At 58.5% G+C, this 15,273-nt stretch overlaps 2 protein-coding genes across 7 annotated transcripts in view; both read left to right on the forward strand.

The window, feature by feature from the left end:
• The window catches only part of KIAA1671 (KIAA1671 ortholog), an 89,829-nt gene extending 85,767 nt beyond the window's left edge, over nt 1–4,062 (forward strand). For all 5 annotated transcript variants that reach the window (XM_075435009.1, XM_075435008.1, XM_009935068.2 and 2 more), the window contains 4 exons: nt 115–242; nt 615–748; nt 927–1,009; nt 1,521–4,062. In XM_075435009.1, the coding sequence (XP_075291124.1) occupies nt 115–242; nt 615–748; nt 927–1,005 (341 nt within the window). In that variant the 3' untranslated portion in view covers nt 1,006–1,009; nt 1,521–4,062. The remainder of the gene's footprint in view (nt 1–114; nt 243–614; nt 749–926; nt 1,010–1,520) is intronic.
• Nucleotides 4,063–4,159: 97 nt separating this feature from the next.
• CRYBB3 (crystallin beta B3) lies at nt 4,160–13,559 on the forward strand. 2 transcript variants are annotated; one of them, XM_075435039.1, is made up of 6 exons: nt 4,160–4,454; nt 9,822–9,901; nt 12,261–12,379; nt 12,480–12,612; nt 12,742–12,884; nt 13,313–13,559. In XM_075435039.1, exons 1-6 carry the CDS (start codon nt 4,406–4,408, stop codon nt 13,476–13,478), a joined length of 690 nt encoding a protein of 229 aa, XP_075291154.1. In that variant the 5' UTR covers nt 4,160–4,405; the 3' UTR covers nt 13,479–13,559. The 2 variants fall into 2 exon arrangements, with proteins under 2 accessions (XP_075291154.1, XP_075291155.1); XM_075435040.1 differs by lacking the exon at nt 4,160–4,454 and adding an exon at nt 8,899–9,031.
• Nucleotides 13,560–15,273: the final 1,714 nt, after the last annotated feature.

Below are 15,273 nucleotides of genomic sequence, written 5' to 3' on the forward strand. Positions count from 1 at the left end.
GCTCTTCATACGTTTTTGAATGGAAGCAGAGATCTAGAACAAGGTATAGATGAAAAGCGTGCTGACTAACGGGGTTTTTCCCTCTTCTATTTTTTTTTTTTAACAATTAATTAGAAGAGAAAAAAACTATGCAACAGGAAGATTCTGATGAGGAAGAAAAGGTACAGCATACTGCGAGATCGTCCTCTGCGCACGCTCAGAGACTTCCCATATTTCCAGGGATGGACCCCGCCGTGCTCAAGGTGAGCGTGGGCAGGACACGCCAGCAGAGTCAGGCCGGTTCGGTAGCCGCAGGTGCTCTCCAGGAGTGCAGCTAGGAGACTGTGCTGGAGATGACAGTGTTCTCCATGGGGTACGGGTGTGAGGTGTAGAAAACCTTGCAGCTACCTTTCTCACTTCTAACTGTTGGCTTGAAATATGGAGCGCTTTGGAAAAAAATTAGCTTCGCAATAGCAAATGCGCTTTCAAAACTGCATAGGTTTGTAAGGAATCCCTTCACTGGTTTCAGGCATGGGGTTTTTGTTTTTATAAATCTGAGTAATTTGTGTTGCACTCCAAAAAAAAGTCTGAATGCTGGCTTAAAAAAGAGCCCTCTGCTTTATTTTTATATTTAGGCCCAACTGCGGAAAAGACATGAGTCTGAGAGTCCTGGTGAAGCAAGTTCTGCTCAGCAGTTCAGATCCCCGAAGCTGCAGCTCGGAGCTCCTGGCAGCAGAGTGCTGCCCTCCAGCGTGGAGAAGGAGGACAGGTGAGAGCCTGCCACCCGTGCAGAAAGACACCAGGACTCCTTTTTGTGGGGGGAAAAAAGGAGTGGAAGTAGGCTTCCCAAGGCTGTAGGGGAAATTGGAGATTTCTTTTTTTTTTTTAAAATTTCTGTAATGAGTTTTGTAATTAAAGAATAAGGATTATTTTTTTTTATATCTTAGGTCAGAAGAAAAGTCTCCACAGTGGCTGAAGGAGCTGAAATCAAAGAAGAGACAGAGCCATTACGAGAATCAGGTTTGAAAAGGTACCTCTGGCAGAAAGAGGGGCTTGGCTAAGGAAACGCACGTAGTAGTAAAAACACGCGTGGAAGGGGTTTCGGTAACCTGTCAGTATGGCAGCTCTGGGTGGAAATATTAACGCAGACTTCCCGTGAAGCGTGCGCCCAGGAATGTGAAGTAGCTCTGTGCAGAGGCAGAGCAGTTCTTGTAGAAGTGAGGTGTTCATTCGCGGGTGATGCAGTCTCGCTGATCTCTGCAGAGAATTTCACGTTGACAGCGCTCGGTTGTGCTGCCATTTCGCAGTGCTTCCATCAAGCAGGAGCGAGGCTGTCGCTGGATAACTGAGGCTTGCACACATTTTGTAAATCTGGACTGCTCTTGAGCATCTGGCACATTAAATGGGACGAGACAAAGGTGGCCTTGCAACCAGAATACGTATTTGTGGGGGCTTACCTGTTACAGATGCTGAGAGAGGCCTAAATGCTTGCTCGACCGTGTCATACCATTGCTTCAATTGCTTCTGTTTTTCCTTTCCAGATAGTGATTCTAACGAAAAGAAGATGAAGAAGTTTGACAGAAGCCTTAACTCATCTGAACCTAAAATTCACACGTCATGTTGCTGCTGTTTGCTTCCTGCCTCAACTGCTATGTGCATGGTGCCTTCCTGTTTCGTGGAGAAAGCTGCTTAGTGTTCATAGTCAAACACAAAGCTGTATCTTTTCAGATGAGGGAGGACAGTCCCCGTAGACCTGCCTGGAAGAAGGACCGGGGATGCAGGGTTAGCACTTGAGAAAGCCTTGAAAGATCGTAGGGTTTGAGCTAGGAGCGCTGTGCACCGGGAAAGTCCCCTCGCTGTGAGCAAAGGCTGCGCTGCTGCGTAGGTGTGCAGCAACTCGGGAGGACGACCTTCGGTAGGCATGTCAGGTGTAAGGCTGGGCTTTGTGTTTGTCTATGAAAATAACAATTTTAATCAAATTTATCTTTTTTTGTGAAAAAATAGTAAGCTCCTGTTTAGAATGAAGTTTGTGGAAGGTGAGAGTGAAAGAACAAATTATGTTTACTGCCATATTGAAAAAGGAAACTTGATTATTTTTTGTAAAACGTATTTTTGATTGGCTTATATTTACGTGTGATCTGCTGACCTAGCAGATGAATGTAATTTTTAGATGAACAAAATCTTAACTTTTGTCACTCTTGAAGTGGTATATTCTGTGTTTTGTCAGCATGTGGAATAATTGCTTCATTGGAGTGTCTTTCCTAAAAACGATCAAGCAATAATGTCAACCAGTTCTCTTTAAAAAAAAAAAAAAAAAGAAAAATATGTAAATACTGTTTTTATAACAAAAAAGGAAGGGAAGAGGGAGGCTATTACACTCATATCAGGGTTCCCGTTAATTGTTGAATGTCACTTTAATAGCAGTTTGGATAGTCCCACTTCATATTTTTATTCGCTAATCTGTAAATACCAGGTTTAAGTTTTTATTTTTGTGCTGATTTTGTGGGATAACCTAAATGTGAAGATCACCTAAGTGTGATCTTCAATTTCTCTGGTGATTTACTCTTCTTCTTCTGGTAAGACTGATGTTATAATAGCAGTATGGATATCTCATGCATAACACGGGTGTTATGAATATCACTAATATCTGAAATATGTTAATATCCTTGAATACAGATTCTGAGATCAACCAAGATGTCCATTTAAGACGTACTTTATTCTTTCCCCGAAGAAGTGCTCTTTTCAGTAAACCTTGAAAAATGTAGCCCAACGAGGGAGGGTATTCTGTCGCGTCAGCGTTCCCCTCGACTCGACTGAGCGAGCCGCAGCGCGGGCAGCCGCAGCGAGAGGGGAGCTCCCCATGCCCCCAGCACCGTGGGACGGCCGGGCAGCGGCGAGCTGCACCTCCCGCGCCCTGCTGACGGGCTTCGCTAGGTATTGAAGATAAAGCACCAGCACTTGAACTCATTTTCCTTTTTTTGTTGTTTTTTTTGTTTTTTGTTGTGACCAGCGTTTCAGAAAGCTTGATTTCTGTGGGGTTACCACAGCGGTGTGTCTGCGAGCCAGAGTAGCGTGCCTGGTCTGCTGTCTATCAAGCTTGTCGCTGCCAAACCCACGTGCCAATTCTCCTCATGGAGGAGTCGCAGATGAGGTGATTTTTAGTCCCAGTCTGCTCACAGGAAAGAACAGCAGTGTGTCAGGAGACGAGTCCCATATGCGCCTATCTCTCTCCCAGGCTTAGTCCGATAGCGGCTCCGTGTGCGTGATGGAGATGAGATGGGTACGTGTCTCTTGTGTAGAACAGTCTTTACTTGCTGCTTTGCCCTGTTTCACATCAGAGCTGTTGCCACTGTTTTACAGCCCCTTCTGACCAGTTAAGAAATGATCACCCGAGATTTCTGCCAAGCGTTTCGTTCTGAGTGGCTTCTAACTGGGCGATGGGAGATGGAATGCGCCCGACCAGACTGTTAAAGAGCTCCTCTTAGCGAATTTTAAAACGTTGCACAGGTTTTCTTCTTCCCTTTTCTCTAGATGACGGTGGAAAGGGTGACTTTTTAAGATAAGCTTTGCATATGTGTCTTTTGGGATATTTTTTTTGACGGCAGCGCTCGAGGGTACCGCCAGCTGCATGCCACGTGCGACAACGCACGCTTGGGTCAGCCCCGAGCAGCGGCGTGGGCAGGCGTAGGAGAGGAACGGTGATGGCTTTTCTCACCCGGGTGAAGTGGGGCTTACTTCAAACAGTATCTAGAAATCAGGTAAATTCCCCCTGCTTACAGGAGTGTTACACAGGCTTGATTTTCGAATTCAGCAGGTTGACAGAGTGGCATTGCCGACAGTTGGAGGAGTTACTGGTTCTTGGTCGAATAAACAAAGGCCAGAGGTTCTGCCCCTGCAGGGTTTGCTCGGTGTTTGCGGAAACGGAGGGGATCAATGCGAGGTTTCCCCAAAGCCCGGTGAATGTGTGTGCGTTTCCACATCGCTTGGACGATGCACTGAAACTGACTGTGTGTAGTAGCTGAACATACTACTGAGAAATGTTTAATGCTTAAGTGTCCGATTAAAAAGCATCTTTAGAATGTTGTTGAATGGGAAAGTGTTTTTTTCTGCTCTATCATTTCTTTATATTGTACATGGATTAAATATCTACTTCCTTCTCTTCAGGTTATCACTATGTAATAAAGATATATAAATATGTTATTACTTCTGAAATAATAGAACAAACTGTAATACACTTTATATAATTCTATTTTAATTCCAAATATTGCTCGTTTGATTTCTTTACGCTTTTACTTTTGTTGCTACATGCCTTTTTTGCCATTGATACAGGATGGGAGTGAGCTCTGAGCTTCAGCGCTTGCTTCAGGTGTGCTTCAGAGCAGGCTTCAGCTCTTGTCCGAGCAGTGTCTGAGGAGTAACGAGCGTGATGGAGATCCTGTCCCTCCCCATGGAGTGCAGTGCCCTCGTCCCTGCTGGTACAGCTGCTCACCTTTTTTTCGCTTGCTTAAAAAGCTGCATCAGTAATATTTTTTTAAAAGTGAAAGTACATGGTTTGTGGGATTTAGAAACACCTCTTTTCCGATTGTGCTTCTCTCGTTATTACCAGAAATCCTCCCTCCGTTTTAGTTTGTAATTTGGGGAGTTTGTCAGTTGTGGATTCACGCTGCTGTTCTGTTTCTTTTTATTGGAATCCCCGGTTGTGGATTTCCTCCTCCTTCTGTTTGCAAGTTCACCCGTTTAAGGTCTGTGCAGCTTGAATTTGAGCCCTTAGCTGTTCCGAGTCTTGCTGCCCTGGTTTTGCTCCCTGCAGAGAGAGAGGCAGCGTTTCTGTTCTGCAGCCTTTGAAGTCTGAAACCCCCTTGTGAAGGGGCCCTATCGGAGTTATCCCCCTCGCCTTTTTGCTTGCACAAGAGCGTGTTTCACGCTGCTGTTTGCTGGCAGACAATTTTTGGCAAGCTGTTAAATGCACGGTGTGTCAGGTGTGTAAATGCAAGCTGCTGATCGGCCGTTTCATGGGGCGCAGCAGCATCAGGTGCTTCGTAGCCTGTGGTGCTTGGGCAAACACAGGGCAGTGCGCCCGCTGTGCGAAGCGTTCGGCCGAGGCACGGTGTGAAACGGAGAGCTGGCATACCGAAATAGCTCGGAGGGGATCGGGGCACTTCTAAGACAAGTATCATGTAAATAGGTTAAATACAACGCTTTAAAAGTCTGTGCCTCAGTAAAAGGCACCTCTGTCTCTGCCTTTTTCCCTTTACTATGAAAAATACCTGGTGCCGACACCGCAGCAGGGCTGCCCGGAGTGTCGCTGCCCGCGGGAGGCGAGGGAACCCTCGGCAGACGTTCGGCTCGGCCCTCGGGAGCCGGAGGAGCTGCGTGTCCGCACTCCGGTGGTCCCAGCCCCGCCGCGCTCCGTGTGCGCGGTGCCCGACTGCGGTCGGTGCGTCCGCGGGGCAGAGCAGGACCGCCGGCTCGCTCTGCTCGGTGAGAAATGGTGAAGTCAGCTGGACGTGGCTTTCTGGGCGGTGGTGGCATCTCCCACGTGCGTGCAGCGCGAGGGCTTTGCTGGTCGCCTCCCGCAGATGACCGAACGGTGAACCCGCGCGTTCTGCTGGGTGGCTTGGCTTGCTGGGAGGTGGGGTGGGTGTTCGGCGTCCGGCCACGCAGGATGGCTCTTCCGCAGGTGTCCAGGGCAGAAGCTCCTGGAGCCGTGTTCTCAGCGCTGTTGCTCTGCTGCCAAGCCAGCCCCGGTGAAGGAAACGGACTGTTCCAGCCTACACCAGACCGTGCTCACGTGAGGAAGACGCCTGTGGTCAGAGATCACTGTCTTCACCGTCCTGAAGGACCCGTGTGTGGTGTAGAAGCAGCAGAGCAGCCTGCAGCCCAGCCTGCGTCGCAAGGCGTGAAGGATGAGCTATAGGGGCCCTTCCATGACGCTCTGTGTTGGGGGGGTCACCCCAGCCGCTGCCTGCGGGCTGAGGGCCGGAGGTGGACGTCTCGCCGTCCTCAGAGAGAAATGCTGTGAAGGAAACGCAGGTGTGGGCTTGTTCAGCCTGAAGAAGAGAAGGCTGCGAGGGGACCTTATAAATGCCTACAAATATCTGAAGGGTGGGTGTCAGGAGGATGGGGCCAAGCTCTTTTCAGTGGTGCCCAGTGACAGGACAAGGGGCAATGGGCACAAACTGAGGCACAGGAAGTTCCGTCTGAAGATGAGGAAGAACTTCTTCCCTCTGAGGGTGCCGGAGCCCTGGCCCAGGCTGCCCAGGGAGGTTGTGGAGTCTCCTTCTCTGGAGATATTCAAGACCCGCCTGGACAAGGTCCTGTGCAGCCTGCTGTGGGTAACCCTGCTTGGGCAGGGGGTTGGGCTGGGTGACCCACAGAGGTCCCTTCCAACCCCTACCATTCTGTGATTCTGTGTTTGCTCGTCGCCGGGAGCTCAGTGCTCCTGAGAGCTATTGGTCGTTTCTCCTAGATCATCAGGTGAATTCAAGGAACAAAAGTGGGCTTTTAAGGAGGACAGGGCTTTTGGGGCAGAGCCCAGCCTCCGTGGAGCTTTAGCGTGGATTTGGGGACGCAGCGTTCCAAGGCCTCTCATCTGGGACTGCGGTGTCCAGGAACCTCTGGTCTCACCCAGCTCTGCCTGCGCCGATGCGGGGAGGGAGGCTGCTGGGCGGCCCTGCTGAGGTGGCCTTGGGAAGAGCTGCTGGGGGCGAGCCGGGTGCTGAGCAGCCCAGCCGCCCCCGTCCCCTCCCGTGGGCACCCTCGGCTCAAGGTGTTTGCACAAGAACAGCAGCGGGAGTAACCTGGAGAAGCAGAGACGAGGCCTAAGGGCTTACGGATTTTTCCCTGTTAGTCAGGGTGGTACCAAGCCTGTTTGTAAAGGCGCTGTCGCATAGATGGAAGTTTTGAACTGTTCCACATAGCCTTACGGAGTGTGTAAATACGGGTCACAAAATACATTGTGCTATAGAAAATATTTTGTACTGCGTAGTTTCCTAAGTAATAAAGATATTCAGGCTGTTCTGCGTTGTACTGTACAATCATGATTCAAATTTAGCTTTGCCAGGTATTAAGAAAAAAAAAATCCATTTTCTGTCACTGTAGTGGAAGCATTTCTCAAGGGGATTTAAGAGGCTGACCACGAAAGGAAGTGGAGTTCTGTAGGAAGAGAAATCGGTGGGATGCAGTGTCCCTTCTGCCGCGTTTCTGTAGCTGCCGTATCGATGCGCGGGCTCCGTGAGCCTGGGAGAGGAAGAGGCCCGGGCACGGCAGCCGCTGCGCAGCTGAGGGTAGGGGGGACGCTGGCGAGGGCTGGGCTGGTGAGAAAAATTCTGCATTTCTGTGGAAAATGGATGCTGTTGTGTTTGGTAAAAGAGACAAATTAATCCATTCTGTGCTCTCCTTTGAGTCCTCTATGGAAGCGATTTTATATTTTACAGGTTTTGTATTTGAAGAAAAGGTGAAAATGTGAAAAATAACTGCAGTAACGAAGGGCTGTCGAGGCGCTGTCCGTGCGGGGGTCTTTGTAGGTGCAACAGTGACAACAAACGGGCTCGCGCCGGCTGCCGGCTGTGCTCCGTGTTCAGCTTTACACCACCAGCATCCCCGTCCCGTGCTGCCTGCGCCCCGTTTGCGGAGCCGTGCGGCGGGGAGGGCGAGGTGCGGTTGGAGGCGATGTGCCTCGTCCTTTTCCGTCTGAACCCGAGGAAGAACTTCTTCCCTCTGAGGGTGATGGAGCCCTGGCCCAGGCTGCCCAGGGAGGCTGTGGAGTCTCCTTCTCTGGAGATATTCCAGCCCCGCCTGGCCGTGGTGCTGTGCAGCCTGCTCTGGGTGACCCTGCTTGGGCAGGGGGTTGGGCTGGGAGACCCCAGAGGTCCCTTCCAACCCCAGCCATGCTGGGATTGTGGGATTCCCCAGAGCTGCAGCAGCGGGCAGGGGTGGAGGTGGCTGTTGGTGCACAGCCGCAGACCCAGCGCGGGACGTCTCTGCCGCAGCGGGCTGGGCGCATCCCCCCGCGGCTCGCCCCGCGCTGTGCCGGCGCTGAGGCTCCCCGGGAGAGCCGCCAGCGTGGCCGCAGGACCGGGACGGGGAAGAGGAGCCTCGCCATGCACAGCGTGCGTGGCACCGCACGGCCAACGGCAGCGGAGAGCTCTGGGTCGGGACGGGGCAGTTTTCCGGCCGTCTGCCAACTGGACAAACGTCAGGTTCGTCTGACGTGTCCTAGCGGGGTGGCTTTTTGGCCATTTCGGTGAATAATTCACAAGGTGCTCTTGGTTTCAAGATGAGATGTGCCAAGAGCAGGGTAGATGGAGACGTGCGCAGCTTGGTGTTCCCTGCAGGAGAAGGGATCGGGCCCACCACCAGCAGAGCAGAACCCCAGAACGCCCTCGGCTCGGCGTCTGGGCCAGCGGGGCTGCGCTTCCCCCATTCCGTCGTGCTGTGTGACGGTGGGTGAGCCCAAGGCGCGCGGCTCCACCGGCCCCGTTGGTCCCCTGAGCCCGGGGCAGGGCGCGTGCCGGGGCGCGGAGAAGAGCCTCGATGGAGGCGATGTCCCCGGTAAGGGTCGAAGCTGAAGCACGAGCCGAGCTCTCCTGCCGTGGCACCCACCACCCCCAGCTTCCAGCAGAGCTGCCGGGAGCGGACACCGGCCCCGCGTCTCGTCTTGCCTCCGAGCCCAAACGCGCTGTGAATATTCTGCGTGTTGTCCTTGCGTTGCGCTGCGCCTGGTTTCCAGGCTGAACCCCTCCCCTAACTGCTGACGGGAGAGTTTTCCAGAGAACCTGGCAAGAAGCAGCGTGAACGTGCTGAGTTGAATTTCGCCGTTAATCTTCTGTAAATCGAGTGGCACATTTTTAAGGGGCAGCCGGGAGAAATCCGAATAACGCTTCCACAGCGCGCCGCGAGCCTGTGCTATTGAGATGAAATCTCACGGATGGAATTCGGTGGACGCAGCTGCTGTATCAGCGTCCGAATAATGTGCTGTTCTGTTCAGAAGCAACCCATAAATAGCAGGGCCGCCCGTGGCGGCCGGCAGAGCGGAACCACGCCGGGAGAGGTAGCGGCACCACTGCTTGGACTGGAAGGGGCTGTAAAAGAGAATGAGCGTGTCCGAGTCGAGGTCTCGCTGCAGCGGGTGTTGTGCTGGTGCTCGGCGAGAAGCGATGCCGCAGGGTTTTGGTTAAGGACGCCGGTCAAGCTTGGTTTCTTTTCTTGGTCTCCTGTTAACCTCTGGACAGCCCCCTGCGTTCGCGTGGCGGGAGCAGGCGAGCGAGGCGTGTTCGGCCGGGCTTTCCCGTGCGAGTAGGAGCTTTGTGAGATGTTCCTGGAGAGCAAGGAGGGGGCTCTCGCTGCCGTCCCACCAGCCGACGTGTGGCAGCAGCTCTGGCTGCCGGGGCCTGATCCCCCCCAGGGCCTGATCCCCCCCGGGGTCTGATCCCCCCGGGACGCTGGGCTGCGGGAGGTTTCTGTTAGAGGGGAAAGATGTCAGCAGCTGGAAGCTGAAACCCGGCAAATTCCTGCCGGAAGCAAAGGCCGGGCTCTTAGACGTGAGTTTAACGAGCAACTGGGCGAGCGGCCCGGGGTCAGAGAGGGATCCCGGGCCACTCGGAAGGCGGCTCGGTTTGGCCACGGGCTCTGCGGCCCCACAGTGATCCCTGGCTGAGGATGCAGGGCCCGTGTGCGGGAGGGAGAGGAGGAGGATGGAGAACGGAGCGCTTCCTTCCGGCCTGGACATCCCTGGGGATTTACAGCGGCCGCGCTCGGTTACGAAGCGCTGTAGAATTTCAAGGCTGACACCTCGCATGGAAGCGGCGCTGCGTTAACCTCCTGCAATTTGGGTTTTCCAGGCACGATGACGGAGCAGCAAAGTCCCCCCGAGCAGATGGCGACTGGGGAGGGTGCCAGCGAGCCAGGTGGCAATTACAAGGTATACTGGGAGCAACTGGTTATGGAGGGACTTTGGGTGATGCTGTCGGTCACTGCGCGTTGCAGCGTGCGTGCACCAGGCTGGTGCCAGCGTTGGAGCACTGCAGGCCGTACTGGGGAGCACTGCAGGCTGTACTGGGGAGCGCTGCAGGCCGTACTGGGGAGCGCTGCAGGCTGTACTGGGGAGCGCTGCAGGCCGTACTGGGGAGCGCTGCAGGCCGTACTGGGGAGCGCTGCAGGCCGTACTGGGGAGCGCTGCAGGCTGTACTGGGGAGCGCTGCAGGCTGCACTGGGGAGCGCTGCAGGCTGCACTGGGGAGCGCTGCAGGCTGCACTGGGGAGCGCTGCAGGCTGCACTGGGGAGCGCTACAGGCTGCACTGGGGAGCGCTACAGGCTGCACTGGGGAGCGCTGCAGGCTGCACTGGGGAGCGCTGCAGGCTGTACTGGGGAGCGCTGCAGGCTGTACTGGGGAGCGCTGCAGGCCGTACTGGGGAGCGCTGCAGGCTGTACTGGGGAGCGCTGCAGGCCGTACTGGGGAGCGCTGCAGGCCGTACTGGGGAGCGCTGCAGGCCGTACTGGGGAGCGCTGCAGGCTGTACTGGGGAGCGCTGCAGGCTGCACTGGGGAGCGCTACAGGCTGCACTGGGGAGCGCTGCAGGCTGCACTGGGGAGCGCTGCAGGCTGCACTGGGGAGCGCTACAGGCTGCACTGGGGAGCGCTACAGGCTGCACTGGGGAGCGCTGCAGGCCGTACTGGGGAGCGCTGCAGGCCGTACTGGGGAGCGCTGCAGGCTGCACTGGGGCGGTGAGCGGCCTCCGGCTCGCCTAATGCAGCAGCTCGTTAGTGTCACCGCTCTGATAAATCCACTCCTCGTCCGCCGAGCGGAGCCGAGCAGAGCTGCAGGCGGGGAGGGAGGCTTCGTCCGGGGATTTGCTGCTGCCTGGCAGGAGGAGACGCTGCTCGCCGCGTTTGTGGCTGCCGAGCTGGGCTGGCGTGCGGCTGCGCAGCGTTCGGATCTGGGAGATGAAGTATCCCCTCACGGCGGGGATCGGCTGTGGGCTCGGGCGGTGAAACTCCTGGCGTGTTTTTTTAGGCTGTGATTCCCACGCTGGTGGGTTGGTTGGAGGTACATCGGCTGCGGGCGTCGCGACGGCCGCAACGGCTCCCGCGGCTCGGGACGCTGGGCAAAGCCGCTTCTGGCCGGGGAAGGCCGGGTGTGGGAGCAGACCCTGCAACTGGGGTGAAGAGGTGCTGGGAGCTGGGGCTGCTTCTGCTGTGGGGTGGGAAGAAGTCCCCGAGGCCCACGGGTGTCACCTCCGTCCCTCGATACCCCGTCACGCGGTGTCTGCAGGAGGCTCTGCCCTTGCCCCAGACCCAGGGGTTTCGGCGGGGACCCCTTTGGGGCAGGGGCCGGGGGGTGCCTGGCTGCCGTGCTGACCCTCCCGCTCCCCGAATTGTGCCGGGCGCCCTGGGCCCCGCTCCCTGCCGGCTGCTGGCCCCGGCTCAGGCTCACCTGCAGCTCAGCCTCGAAGCTCTACCAAGAGCAGGAGACCCCAGGGAGGCGTTGGGGTCTCTGCACCCGCCAGAGGAAAACACCGAAAACTGAGCTTGGGCCAGGCCAGGGGAAGGGATGAGTCTGGAGGGAGCAGCGAGAAGGGAAGGACGGGCTATGACCAGGCAGGGGGCCAGAGCCCACAGCCCACGGCCCCACAGGTCTCCTAGCACAAACCCTCTCTGTTTTCTATGCCGTGTTTGAGGCGGTCAGCTTGTTTTTAGCCTGCCATGGATGAAATATCAGCCTGTGTTTTACTGAGCAAAGGTCTTTAGCCGATAGTGGACCTTTGTTGGTCTCTTCTCCCAAGTAACTCATGGTAGGATGTAAGGAGATGGCCTCAAGCTGCGTCAGGGGAGGTTTAGACTGGATATTAGGAAAAATGTCTTTACTGGCAGAGTGGTCAGGCACTGGGACAGGCTGCCCAGGGCAGTGGGGGAGTCCCCATCCCTGGAGGGGTTCAAAACCCGTGTGGATGTGGCACTTCGGGACAAGGTTTAGCAGGCAGGGGGGTGTTGGGGTGATGGTTGGACCTGATGATCTTAGAGATCTTTTCAACCTCAGTGACTCTGTGGTTCTATAACACACGGCTGCGCAGCGAAGCCCAGGAGCCGTCTGTCGGGGCAGAGGCACGTGGAGGGACCCGGCTCTGCTGTGGGAGAGGAGCGACGTTGGCGTGGGGCAGCAGGGACGGAGGGGACATGGGCAGAGTGCTTCGCTCCGCTGCTGCCTGCGTTTGCTGAGGGGGGGTCCTGCGCTGGTCCCCGGCGTGGCTGGAGCGGCAGCTGATGGCGTCTCCCCCCCGTTAGATCACGATCTATGAGCTGGAGAATTTCCAGGGGAAGAAGTGCGAGCTGACAGAGGAGCTCTCCAACATCAACGAGCAAGACCTGGAGAAAGTGGGCTCCATCCAGGTGGAGTCTGGCCCGTAAGTCCGGGGTGCGGAGGACGGACAAGCCCCGGGGTGGGGGGAGCAGCGCTGCCCCGCGCGGGGTGGCCGTGCCGTCCCCGACCCCCCGGTCCCGCAGGTGGCTGGGCTTCGAGCGGCAAGGCTTCGCTGGGGAGCAGTTTGTGCTGGAGAAGGGGGACTACCCGCGCTGGGACTCCTGGTCCAACAGCCGCAGCAGCGACAGCCTGATGTCCATCCGCCCCCTCCAGATCGTGAGTAGTGGCTGCGTTGGGGGGTCCGTGCCCCCGGGGACGAGCGGTGATGGGGACCGTCAGGCTGGGAGGGTCCTGGGGGCCGGGGGCACGCGGGGCAGGGCAGCCCTGACCCGTGCTGCTCCCCAGGACGGCCCCGACCACAAGATCCACCTCTTTGAGAACGCGGGCTACACCGGGCGGAAGATGGAGATCGTGGATGACGACGTCCCCAGCCTCTGGGCTCACGGCTTCCAGGACCGCGTGGCCAGCGTCAGGGCCCTGAACGGAACGTAAGGATGGGGGAGTGGGGACACGGGGACACCCCGACGAGGTCCCATCCCCTGGCACCGTGGTTGGTCCCACCGGCACGGTGGCAGCTGTCCCCACGATGCTGCTCGGGCCCGTCCCATCCCTCACCCCCTCCCCACTGCCAGCCTTTCCCTGGCCCGCAGGGAGGGATGGGGACCGAGGCAGTGTCACCGGGGCTGTGCCACGGCTCGTCACCCTGACCTGGGGCTCTGCAGCCGCAGCCTTGTTGCGGTGGCACTGGGTGGTGATGGAGCTGTGGCCCCGGGCAGCGTCGCGGAGCATCGCGTGGCACCAGCACTGCCACCGCCTCTGGGTTGGCACGGGGATGCTGCTGTCCCACCCTGGGGGGACCGTGCCCAGGGGGTGGGGGGCTGCGGCTGGAGCTCAGCGCCGCCTCCGTCCCCTGCAGATGGGTGGGCTACGAGTACCCCGGGTACCGGGGCCGGCAGCACGTCTTCGAGAAGGGCGAGTACCGCCACTGGAACGAGTGGGACGCCAACCAGCCCCTCCTCCAGTCCGTGCGCCGCGTGCGGGACCAGCAGTGGCACCAGCGGGGAGCCTTCGAGAACAGCTGAGGGACCCCGGCCCCGCTGCTGTGCGCGCCGGGGGCTGGCTGACACGATGCCCCCGGCTGAGGCGTGACCTTGGTGTTTTTCTGTGCAAAACCTCAATAAAGCTCTGAGCTGGAGGCTGCCGAGGGCCTGCCTGGACTGGGGTTGGGGCTGGGCTTGGGGGGGTGCAGCAAGTCAAGCTGTGGTCCAGGCGTGGACCACGTGGCCCCCCAGCAGCTCCCGTGCAGAGCAGGGGCAGGTACAGAGCGAGTCTGTGCAGCGTTACGTGAAGGCTGCAGCTCTCCAGGAATAACCGGTGAGCGGAGCGGCGTGGAGCCCTGCCCCGGGGCGGTGGGCTTGGGGCACTTGCCAAGGGCTTTTCCCGTCCCTCTGCCCCTTCTCAAAGCATCTCCCCGGGCGGGGGGAGCTCTGCTCGTGGCTTTTTCCCTGCTCTCCCCAGCGCTGCCGGCTCCCCTGCGGGAGGGCGTCCAGCCCAGGGCGCGGCGGTGGCCGGGGGTCCGGGGGCTGTGGGCAGCCCCAGGTGGTGGGGCTGGGGTGACCCCAGGAGCAGCAGGGAGGTGGAGAATGGCTGCTGAAGGGGGAATTTCCCCCCCTAGGGCCATGGTCGGGGCCCCCAGGGATGCTCCCCCCCAGCACCCCAGGTCGCTGCTCCCCGGGGGTGATGGCTCTGGGGGGGGGCGGCTGTTTCAGCTGCAGTCAGGGGTTGGGGGCCCCTCTGGGCCCCGAGGATGCTGGCGTGGAGCTGGGCATCCCAGCATCGAGCGAGCTCGGCCGCGCAGGCAGAGCCCGGCCAGGGGGACAGCCGGGGCTCGGGGACCACCCGGGGCGGGTGGCAGAGACGGGAGGGAGCCGGGCTCGAGGCTGCCCCGGCACCTCGCCCGCTCGCCCGGCAGCCGCTCCGGAGCTTTGCTGTTGGGGCTGGGTTTGCGGCTGTTAGGGAGATCGCAGGGCATGGGGTGGCAAAAGCTGCTTCCAGGACAGCCCGTGGGGCTCCCAGGGCCCTGGTGGCTGCGGCTCCGGTGGCATCGCCCCGGCTCCGGTGGCATCGCCACGGCTCCGGGCTGGGATGAGCTAAAACCAGTGCGGCGGAGCCAAGGGGAGCATCGCAGCCCGGCGGGAGCTGCACCGAGCACCGTGCCGGCTCCGTGCTGGGCTGTGCCAGGGGCCAGGCCGTGCCAGGCAGCAGCCACAGAGATGCCCTGCGGGGCAGGTCCACGGGGGCCCTGGGCCGGGACCGCTGCGACGGGGAGGGCGGGGGCTGCATCCCCCTGCGGTGCCGCGGCGGGAGGCACGGGCGATGGCGAGGGACGGTGGCAGGGCCGGGAACGCTGTCGGCTCTTGCTCACAAACCCAACCTGCCAGGCCCTGCCTGCAGCGTGGCGTGACGCCACGCAGCTCCCCGCACGGCCCCGGCGCGTTGCCTGCCGGGCTGGGCCGTGCTATCGCTGTGTGACGCTGGCTGGGGTGACAGGGGGGATCGCGCTGCTCTGGGTGGGGAGAGGGGGGGCTGTGGGTGCTGCTCAGCACCCGGGGAGTCCGACAGCTGGGTTGTCATCCCCCCCATCAGAAAAATCACTTTGCTGTGGCCAAAATCAGCCCGCAGCCCTGACGTGGCTCCCCGGGCCAGCCGGCGGCGAGACGCCAGCGAAGGGGTTTGGCTGCTGCCCTCGGCCCTCAGCTCGTCCCCCGCGGGTGCTGCCCGTGCCCGGCACAGCCCGGCTCTGGGGACACATCCCGGGTGCTGAGCCCCCGCTGCTGACCTCGGCTTTGTCCCGGGGCGATGGAGCAGCCTCCGTGC

Source organism: Opisthocomus hoazin, chromosome 13 (genome assembly GCF_030867145.1).
Source record: "Opisthocomus hoazin isolate bOpiHoa1 chromosome 13, bOpiHoa1.hap1, whole genome shotgun sequence".
Classification (NCBI taxonomy): Eukaryota; Metazoa; Chordata; class Aves; order Opisthocomiformes; family Opisthocomidae; genus Opisthocomus; species Opisthocomus hoazin.